Below are 10,168 nucleotides of genomic sequence, written 5' to 3'. Positions count from 1 at the left end.
TCAATGAATTTTAAATTTGAATTTAAAACTTGTTTCTTTTTTACCGACAGTAAAAAATAAAATCAGGGTTTGTTAGGTATGATTTTATACGTAACATCTCGGAATTTACGTGTATTTACAAAGCATACTGTTGATTGGTTATTTGATTCAACATTCAAATTCCCCGCTATAATTTTAACAAATCGAAGATAATTTTTTTTTTTTTCTAAACGTTTGCAACCCTGATTTTCGCCACGCAAGTAATAACCTCAAAATTCTAAGTGTCATTACTGTCAAACTTATGTATAAAAAAAAATAATATTTTCTTCAAGTGATATATTAATTTATTTATTCGCACAAATGAGCGAAAATGAGCAATTCGAAGATAGTTACTGATAATTTAATAAAATGGGACGATTCGTCAATTAATGCCCTCGCGCCATTGACGATAAATCAAAAAGAATGGTTAGAAAATTTAGAGGAACAAATTTCATTATCTGATTCTGTTAATTTTATTGAATCAAATGAAAAAATAAATTCAGAATCAAAAAGTAATATTAATGGTACTGTCGAGAGAATTGAAACTTGTCAAGAATTATTACAATGCTATACAGAGTTGGAGAAAAAGTAAGTTCATTTGTTAATTGTTTTATTAATAAAATAAATGAAAAATAATTTAATAATGTAACAATTGTACATTTTATAATACTATTTAATTTGTTTATAAGTAATTTTTATAAATTAAAATTCGTGAATGAAATATTATTGTTTAATATTTTTTCGTCAGATACATTTTGGCAGAAGATGCAAAATACATGACTTATCTCGAACAATTGATGTGTCGTCGAGAGGAATGTGAAAATTTACATTCACAAATTGGAAAATCGCTGGATGATTTTACATCGCTCTCGAAACAATACAGTTTGGTCTCGGGTAAAACAACATCTCTCTATGATGCTAGTGAACAATTAATTGCCGATCAGGAAACATTAAATACTTTAACGAATAGTGTCGCTGAATATATTAAATATTTCAAAGAAGTGGACATTATTATGGATAAATTAGACGCACCAACACTCTCTGTTAATAGTGAAGTATTTTTCAATCTAATTGAAAAAATCGACACTAATATGGATTTTATGCAAAATAATTCAACTTTCAAGGAGAGTGCAATGTATTTAATGAAATATCGTCATTGTCAATCGAAGGCAATTACATTGATGACAAATTATATTTTTAAATCGTTAACAAATGCAACGGAAAGTATTTTAAATACAAAAAGTGGTGGTTTAGAGGAAAATTCTGATACAACATTGGCATTATTTTATGGTCGATTTCAATCGACATTGCCAAAAGTCAAATTAATTATTGAAAGAATCGAAACAATGTCATATAAACGACAAGAGTATGATACACTTTTGACTGAATGTCATCAGTACTATTTAAGCCAAAGAGGATTAGTTCTTGGACCAAGTGTTCAAAGGGCATTACAATCAGTCAAGGATAAATGTAATGGTGATCATTGTAGTCTTGTACGACATTCATGTGCATTACTTCTTCACGCTTCTATTGATGAACATAGATTATTTTATCAATTTTTCACTAAATTTTCACCAAGTCTCACCGCCTATTTGGAAGGTCTTTGTACATCACTTTACGATACTTTAAGACCATTTATTATTCACATTAATCATTTAGAGACACTCGCTGAAATTTGTTGTATTCTCAGGATAGAAATGCTTGATGAGCATGTACAAAATAATTTCGAACCACTACAGGGATTTGGAAATATTTGCCTTCAATTATTACATGACGTACAAGAACGTTTAGTCTTCCGTGCACATTTATATTTACAAACAGATGTTGTTGGTTATAAACCATCGCCTGGCGATTTATCATATCCAGAAAAATTGAAAATGATGGAAGAAATAGCTCAATCAATTCGCGAAGAAACTAGACAAATTAAATTAAAAAGAATATCAGTTTCTTCAATGGACAGTAATATTTCGGAGCAAATATCAAGAACACATTTGACAATGGATCCAATTTATCAGCGAACTAATATGGGTAATTCGCCGGCTGATCTTCATGGAATGTGGTATCCAACTGTGAGAAGAACACTTGTTTGTTTATCGAGACTTTATCGATGTGTTGATAGGCCTGTTTTTCAATCTCTTAGTCAGGAAGCAATTACACTTTGTGTTCAAAGTATTGAAGAAGCTAAACAACAAATACAATTGAGAGCTAGTCAATTGGACGCTGAACTCTTTCAAATCAAACATCTTTTAATATTGCGGGAACAAATTGCGCCCTTTCAGGTAAATATTTACTAATTTTATGTAAATTAATTTTATTTTTTTAAATGTGATTATCGTTTCTTAGGTGGACTTTACAGTCAAGGAGTATAGTTTAGATTTTTCAAAAGTAAAAACAGCAGCTTTTGGATTACTCGAGAAACGTTCACGTTTATTCACTCTCTCGAATAATGCACTTTTGGAATTTCTTTTGGAAGGCGCACCTCAAATGAAGGAACATTTAATCGATTCTCGTAAACATGTTGACGCAAAACTTAAATCAACTTGTCAAAGACTGATTCAGTACTCAACGAATTTATTAATCGAGCCAGTATTGAAATTGCTAGAAAAAGCAAAATCAACATCTTCTTCGGGAGAAAATAAAAATCCAGAACTAGGAACTGCCCAAGATGTCGCAACTTCCGTTAGCGACGCAATAAGATTAATAAAATTCAAACTACCAGGTCTTCAACAATCAATGCAATTATATTTGGCAAACAAAGAAACTGAATGCATTTTATTTAGACCAATTAAAAATAATATTGTCGCTGCTTTTACGCAATTATTGCAAATTTTAAATACCTATTATAATTCCGAAGATCTCATGTTAATTGCCTGTCCAATTCCAGAGCAAATTTCGGTAATGTTAAGCTCATCGAGTCTTATAACGCAAGGAAAAATAATTGATCAAGAGCAAAAACAAAATGTCATATCTGACGTTAGTTCACCGAATGTTTCCATTGAAAAAGACGAAACGTGAATTTTTTTTGTCTAAGAGCTTTTCTTAATATAGAAGACATTGTAAATATTGTTTTCAAATTGTTTTGCTATAATAGAATATTTTCAAGTATTTTTTACTGTAAAAAAAAAGAGAGTCGAATGTAAATATACATAGTGTACAGTTTTAAGGGTGTGTAAAATGATAATTTATACAGAAGAGAAAATTATTAAAGCTGAATATTGAAAAATAATGATTTATTATTTTTTTTAGAATTTGCTTTACATATATATACTAAATTTAAGTTAATAAACTTATATAAGTTTTTTTATAAACTTTATTATTAAAGAAAAATAAAAACTTTTTTCGATATTTTTTTTTAATCATCGCACAGCCAGAAATGATTTTTATAAACTTTAAATTATTAATACTTAACTTTCTTTTTTTTCAAAAACACTTTTTTGTCGTAAGATATAGAAACTAAGTTAATATTCTCTGTGTATATAATTGATAAATAGTTTTGCTTATAACTGGCCCTATTTGCCGTTTGGCCAAACCATATTGCAATGGCTCTAGAAGATTTTCTCCTCTACTTTCTGAATCGACTAACGCAGTATAAAGTAATTTTGGCGTTGGGAATATTTCCCCAATTGCCACAGCTTTATCGGCGGAAACTCCTTTTATTTGTATAAGTTGTCGTAAAAACATTTCTTTTACTTTTCTCGGCTGAAAAAATATAGAAATTTATTTTTAAAAAGAATTCTATCTTTTAAAAGTGTAATTCTTCAATAGGTGGGAAAAATTAATAATTATGTTCCCAATAAATTCTTTAACGTACCTTTGTTTTCGCATTATCTTTATCGAATTTTTCGAATACCATTAGTGATTCTGAATTTTTAGAAGTATTAGGGGAATTCAAATCCTTTTTGTCACAACTTGACAAACGTTTACTCTGAAAATAAAAAATAAATATAATGAAATATTGAAGATGAAGAAATTTTTTAATTAAATTTACTTTTGTACCTTATAAATATTTCTGAGATTTGTTGTTAAAATTGACAAATACAACATAGAATCCTGATGACTATCCGTGTATTTTACAATGAAACCATCTCGAATAAGGGTATTTACTGACAATTGAAAGAGAGTATTAATATCGATGGTGGTATGTTGATTTTTAGCATAACTCTCTATCAAGTAAATCAGATTCTTGATTCCCGATTGCTTTAATCTTACCTGTAAACAATTTTATAGTTTAAAAAAAGCAATTAATAAGATCATTCTTAAAGAGTCGAATGACATTTTTTTTTACCTTTTGTTCCTTATACCTCGAGTCTTTTAAACTTTGTTCTAAATCGTCTATTCGTTTTCTTTCGACAATATGCGGAAGTACAAGTTCTCTCTTTGTGGTTCTACATCTTGCAATCCACATAAAATCTCCTACATTCAAACGTCGAACTTCAAATTGTTGATTCAATGATCTTAATTCTGTGTAAGTTGGATCATCCTTTTGTTTTGCTTTTCTAAAATTAATTTTCAAAAATATAATTATAGTTTTTTAAATAATTCTTTAAAATACAGTGATTTGAATGTAAAACTAAAATAATTACTTTACCCGCTAGTTTCTTGACTATCAACCAATAAAATAATGTCAAATGTATTGGGTTCAAAGAAGAAAATATCTTTTTCTGGCGACGTTCTTTCCGATTGTTTCGTTGAAGTTGACGGTATATTTTCTATGTTATTATAAAAATTATTCAAACCAAAATCGGAATTTGATTGAGGTTTCGATTGTTTCCTTGATGTTGACGGTATGTTTTCTATATTGTCGTAAAAATTATCGAGGTCAAAATGAGAAAATGATGATAGTGGTTTCGACTTATTCGTTGAAGTTGATGGAATATTTTCCACGTTATTAGAAAAATTGTCGAGAGCAAAATTGGAAAGTGCATGCGGTTTTGGTCTGATATATATTTCCTCTTCATCTTCAGATGACAAAATATCAAAAGTGGCTACATTATCACGAGTAGTTATTACATTTCCATTACGAGCATTGCCTTGATTATTTGCATTTTCAATGGCTTCGGCAAGCTTTTTTCCTGCCTCTGTGAGACGAAACCTTAAATACAAGAATCACAAAATCATTATTTTTAATAGCATTCGATAAGATTTTTAAAAAAATATTCTATAATATGGTTTTTTTTTATAATTACTTTGCAGGATTGGACCAAGTTAGAACAAGTCCTTCTTTTTGAAGTGTCGTCATTGAATTCCAGGCAGTATAAAAAGTACCTGCTTGCGCTTTTTTCAATGATGTATCGCATAGAGGCTGTGCTTCAGCCTGTAACTGTGCTTTTGTCATGAATCCTAATATTAAAAACAAAATTCAAATTTATTTTATAGGAAATTTGTAATTTTGTAATGACAAATTTAGTTAAATAATTAATTTTTTTAATTTATTTACCTTTATTTCCTGATGGTGTTTGTCGATATAATGTTAGAAGTAACGCATGAGCACCTGAACCAGGTTTCGGAACGTAAGTTTTTGGAGTCTGAAAAAAGTAACATTAATTTTTAATTTTTATAATTACAATAAATATAATAAAAGTAAATAAATAATAAAAAATAAATTATTACTCTTTGATTTTGAGCTCTCCTGGGAGTTTTAGCAACATCATCAAAAGGTCCTGGCAGATTACCATTCTCCTCAATATGTTGATCGAGTCTTTTTTGTAACATAGCGCAAACTTTTGGTCCAAAATATTTAAGTTTACCGCAATCTTCACCACTATAAAGTGTCTCTCGGCATTCTTTGAGAGATTTAGCGGCTTTCATTAAGCATTGTTTAAGGGATTCTTTTTTCTCCCTCGCTGCCTCTTCCTTCCATTCCAGCAGCCATTTCAAAAAAAGTGGATTTGGATTAGGTTCACTTCGCCGCCTTTTCATATTAGTTTTTACTGTAAATAAAATATATTTCATTTTATTTAAAAAGTTCAAATAATCTTTATTCAAAACGTTTAAAATTTATTTTATATACTAAAAATTTACATTTTTAAAACATGAATATTACAATAATTTTAAGTTAAGGAAATTGTTTTATAAAATTAAATTAATTATTCATTCAATATTAAATTAAAATTGTATCCTTTCTTGACGTTTAAAATAACTTTTAATTTGAGGTTATGTCACCTTGTCATTGTTTAACCGGCAAATAGGTAACATTTTTTGAACTACAAAATATAAAGTTAAATGTAAATATTAAAGTAATGTTTATAAATTTCTTTTTATATTTTTTATAATTACTTACCGTGATGAAAACACGAATAAAAATCAGTGTAAAACAATTAAATTGTCAAAAAAATTAAGATTTCCTGGTTTGTCACTTGTTTGTTTGGTTTAATTGTTCACCTTGTGTCAGCAAGAGTGCGCCACTATCATTTCCGGTTATATTTAAAAAATAATAAATATAATTATTTCCGAAATAAAAATATTTATACTCAACGAAGCCAAATTGGTTTATTTTTCAATTTAATTTTGTTTATTTAATTTTAATCAATAATGTAAATTTACTAGATTAAAATTAATTAAATTAAAAAATATATTAAATTAATTTGTTCAAAAAACAAATAACAATTTGTTATTAAACATAAACTTTTATTATTTCAATAGATTTAATTGCATACTAAAAATCGCAATTTTTATATGCAAATTTGAAATGTTTGTTAATGTTTCTACCTTTTTTTTAAATTGAAATAAAAAAGCTATAGGTAATATTTTGAAATTTCTTCCATTTTTAAAAATAAAAAGTTTTTATCCAATTATTTGATGTCAAACATATCGATAAACATTTTCGATATCAAAAATAAAGTATAAACATAAAAATAAATAATATGCAATTTAACCATATTAGTTATATCTATGAATAATATTAATCATTTAAATGATGTTCTGTTTATCTAATCTAACAATTTCTATGTATTTTCTGGTATAAAAAAAAGTAAAAAAAAGGGGGGGTTCAGTGATAGTTGAACAAATATTTATATATAAATAAAACTATTTGATGAAAACGGATAAAATGAATAATCATAAAAGATGACTTGCACCTGTTAGAACGTTCAATTTAAGTCCAGTGACCAATCAAGAACATTATAGAAAAAAATGTTTATTCATCGAAATAGTGAAAAATAAATTTTAATATTTATTTTTATAATCAAAATTTATTTTTAATATATTTTGTTTTTAAATTAAATTCTACAGATGAGACTTTTTGTATGGTGCGTCAAATAAATAATTGTCTGACTATTAAATATATTTGTTTAATATGACCTTGTCAACAATGAAATTTACCGAGTTTTCATCTCGATTTTAGGTTGATTATTGATATAATACGCAAACAAAAATGTATTCCTAAACATTAAATATGACAATTTGAATGACAGTCACCGTCAGATTAGATCTGTCTGGAAATATTAACATGCAAGTTCAAAAAAAAGAAGAACTGAATAATATTACTTTTTTACTAGTCTCATTCTATACTCGTTATGGTTACTTTATTTTTTTTATTATTATTGACAATAAAATGAAATTTTGTGCAATTTTAATTTTCGCTATTTTGTGCCAAACAGTAGTGAAATCGACAATAATTCACAATGAAATTAATAATAATATTACATTTATTGAGGATATTAAAAATTGGTTAAAAATAACTCACGTGATTATTTTATATGATGACACTAGTGATAATGGTAAGTTACAAACCTGAAACATAATAAAATAAAATAATAAATAAATCTAATAATTTTAATATTACTAAAATAATAATATATAATAATTAATTTATAGATTCGGAGGAAAGTGTTTTTATTTTTGAAATTTGTCGACAACTCATTATGAAACAAATTCAAACCGTGACATTAAAATTTACAAATCTACAAGAATTAAATGTTATTTATGAAAAAAGTTCTAATCAACCATTAATAATTGTTTATTTAACAAATATGAATTCGTTAAAAAATTTTCAAAATTTTTCCGCAAAAGTCAATATGAAATGGGCAACTTGGCTTATTATTTTTACAAAAACATCAATTACCAATAATTGTTCAAATCAATTGGAAAATATTTTTCATCTATCGTTCAATAGTAAAATGATTGTCAAATGTTTTAATGACAATAATCTTTATAAATGGTATTCAATCAATGAAAATCAAATTGAAATTCGTAATTTAGCGAATTGGAATTTAGAAAATCATATTTTTAATATGACAACAACTAATATTTTTTTTGGGAAAAATCATAATATTGGTGGTAAAATATTGAAAAGTGCTACAATCGAGGTGAGTGATATTAAAAAAAAAATTTAATAATAATAATAATTATCAATGATTAATTTAAAAAAAAAAATTGAATTTGCATTTTTTTTCTCAATATTTTTAAGGATAAAACAAATTCATCAAGAAACAGTTCGGAACTTTATTTGATAGTTCTTGCTGAACTTGGAAGAGTAATGAATTTTACACATTTCACAGTATCAAAAGAAAGTCAATTTGGAACATTTGAAAATGGAGTTTGGACAGGAATAATGAATAAAACAGCATCAAATGAAGTTGATGTTGCAGCTGTTGGAATGTCAATGACAGCAAAAAGAATGCATCAGGTTGATTTTACACAACCAATTATTGAATCATATAAGGGATTATATTTTAGGCAGCCAAATGGCACTCAAATACGAAGATTTGGCTATTTTCAGGTTAATATTATCATTAAAAATTAATTAAAATAAAATAATAATATTAATCAATGAATAATAATTTTTTTAAAAATATTTATAATATTTAACTTTTTTTTAGGCATTCAATTCATATGTTTGGGGAGTTTTAATATTATTATTAATTACCATTCCATTATTTCTCACTTCAATAATGATGGGAGGAGAAAATAATAGATCTTTACCACTTTTGTTTGAAGAAAATTTTTTAGAGATTTGGCGTATTTATTGCCAACAAGGAATTTCAGGTATGGAGTAAAAAAAAATTATTAATTAAATAATAAAAATTCATTAAAACAAATATATTTTGTTTTTACAGATTTTCCAAAAAGAGGCTCATTGAGGATTATTTATTTTGTTACTTTTATGTTATCATTAGTATTATTATCAGCTTATTCGGCAGCTTTAATAAGTCGCCTTGCAGTTTCTTCACCAATTTTACCATTTTCTTCTTTAAAACAATTTATTTATCAGGATAAATATAAAATGATAGTTATTCATAAAGGAGAGACATACGATTCTATAAAAGTAAGAAATGAATGCGAAAAAAAAACTATTTTGCTCTTAATTAATTTTTCTATTATAAATATTATTTATCTGTTATTAATTTAGAATTTTAATGATAATTACGCCAAGAGAATGAATAAATTATTAAAAAAAGACAATGAATTGCCTCTAACTTTCACCGAAGGATTTAATATGGTATGAAAATTAAATTAAATGACTATATAACTAATTATAAATTAAAAATAATTCTATTTGATACAGATTTGCAAAGACAAATATTCAGTATTTTTGGTCGAACAAAGTGCAGAAACATCTATTGATAATTTTAATCTTTGCGAATTAGTAACAATTCCTACAATAAGAAAAATTTCTCTAGCTATGTCACTACCGAAAAATAGTCCTTATACAGGAATGTTTAATTACCAGTGAGTATTCTAAATAAAAAGGTATTATTTATTATTTATTTATTATTATTGAAAATAAATTTTCTATTTTAGCATACAGAGATTTAAAGAATTTGGAATACTCAATCGATTAGTGCGTCAAAGATTGAAAAGAAAATCAGATACTGAATTTAGAATTGTCGAATCAATATCTTTAGGTGGTGTTGACACGGTATTTGAAATTGTCCTATGTGCTTTTATATTGTCAATTGTTATATTAATTTTAGAAAAAATTCACTTTAATTATCATGAAAAAAAAGAAAGACAGAGGAGAAATAATATGATCGCTCTTTTCATTCGCAAAGACAATAGGAATAATTATTTTCAAAAAAATATTTCAGTTGATTAATTATAATCACTAAAAAAAAAGTTGTAATTACATTATTTCTATAATTGTAATTAAAAAAAAATGTTTACTTAATTTTTTACATGTAAAATAAATTTTATGCAATGTTAAATTGTT

At 26.2% G+C, this 10,168-nt stretch overlaps 3 protein-coding genes across 3 annotated transcripts; 2 read left to right on the top strand and 1 right to left on the bottom strand.

Annotated features, from left to right (window-relative positions):
• Positions 1–226: 226 nt before the first annotated feature.
• Positions 227–3,244, top strand: LOC127278791 (conserved oligomeric Golgi complex subunit 3). The gene is made up of 3 exons (XM_051300668.1): positions 227–606; positions 767–2,297; positions 2,362–3,244. Exons 1-3 carry the CDS (start codon positions 350–352, stop codon positions 3,031–3,033), a joined length of 2,460 nt encoding a protein of 819 aa, XP_051156625.1. The 5' UTR covers positions 227–349; the 3' UTR covers positions 3,034–3,244.
• On the bottom strand, positions 3,232–6,429 carry LOC127278792 (crossover junction endonuclease MUS81). The gene is made up of 9 exons (XM_051300669.1): positions 6,299–6,429; positions 5,629–5,948; positions 5,456–5,543; positions 5,205–5,358; positions 4,607–5,110; positions 4,304–4,514; positions 4,015–4,227; positions 3,830–3,943; positions 3,232–3,717 (listed from the first exon to the last, which is right to left on the bottom strand). The coding sequence occupies exons 2-9, from the start codon at positions 5,935–5,937 to the stop codon at positions 3,472–3,474; spliced, it is 1,839 nt and encodes a 612-aa protein (XP_051156626.1). The 5' UTR covers positions 5,938–5,948; positions 6,299–6,429; the 3' UTR covers positions 3,232–3,471.
• A 597-nt stretch (positions 6,430–7,026) lies between these two features.
• On the top strand, positions 7,027–10,157 carry LOC127278790 (glutamate receptor ionotropic, kainate 2-like). The gene is made up of 8 exons (XM_051300667.1): positions 7,027–7,736; positions 7,834–8,324; positions 8,426–8,737; positions 8,838–9,003; positions 9,075–9,283; positions 9,368–9,457; positions 9,524–9,687; positions 9,760–10,157. Exons 1-8 carry the CDS (start codon positions 7,424–7,426, stop codon positions 10,052–10,054), a joined length of 2,040 nt encoding a protein of 679 aa, XP_051156624.1. The 5' UTR covers positions 7,027–7,423; the 3' UTR covers positions 10,055–10,157.
• The last annotated feature ends 11 nt before the right edge of the window (positions 10,158–10,168 follow it).

This window comes from Leptopilina boulardi, unplaced genomic scaffold (genome assembly GCF_019393585.1).
Source record: "Leptopilina boulardi isolate dan_hultmark-lab unplaced genomic scaffold, ZJU_Lbou_2.1 LbouV2_211, whole genome shotgun sequence".
NCBI classification, from domain to species: Eukaryota; Metazoa; Arthropoda; class Insecta; order Hymenoptera; family Figitidae; genus Leptopilina; species Leptopilina boulardi.
This window is presented reverse-complemented; position numbering and strand designations above follow the sequence as displayed.

Coding starts and splice junctions, on each gene's coding strand:
- LOC127278791 (XM_051300668.1), top strand. CDS start 350: ATGAGCAATTCGAAGATAGTTACTGATAATTTAATAAAATGGGACGAT. Junction 607..766: donor TATACAGAGTTGGAGAAAAA/GTAAGTTCATTT, acceptor TTTTTTCGTCAG/ATACATTTTGGCAGAAGATG. Junction 2,298..2,361: donor AACAAATTGCGCCCTTTCAG/GTAAATATTTAC, acceptor ATCGTTTCTTAG/GTGGACTTTACAGTCAAGGA.
- LOC127278792 (XM_051300669.1), bottom strand. CDS start 5,937: ATGAAAAGGCGGCGAAGTGAACCTAATCCAAATCCACTTTTTTTGAAA. Junction 4,515..4,606: donor GATAGTCAAGAAACTAGCGG/GTAAAGTAATTA, acceptor AATTAATTTTAG/AAAAGCAAAACAAAAGGATG. Junction 3,718..3,829: donor AAGATAATGCGAAAACAAAG/GTACGTTAAAGA, acceptor ATATTTTTTCAG/CCGAGAAAAGTAAAAGAAAT.
- LOC127278790 (XM_051300667.1), top strand. CDS start 7,424: ATGACAGTCACCGTCAGATTAGATCTGTCTGGAAATATTAACATGCAA. Junction 9,004..9,074: donor TTGCCAACAAGGAATTTCAG/GTATGGAGTAAA, acceptor TTGTTTTTACAG/ATTTTCCAAAAAGAGGCTCA. Junction 9,284..9,367: donor AGACATACGATTCTATAAAA/GTAAGAAATGAA, acceptor TTATTAATTTAG/AATTTTAATGATAATTACGC.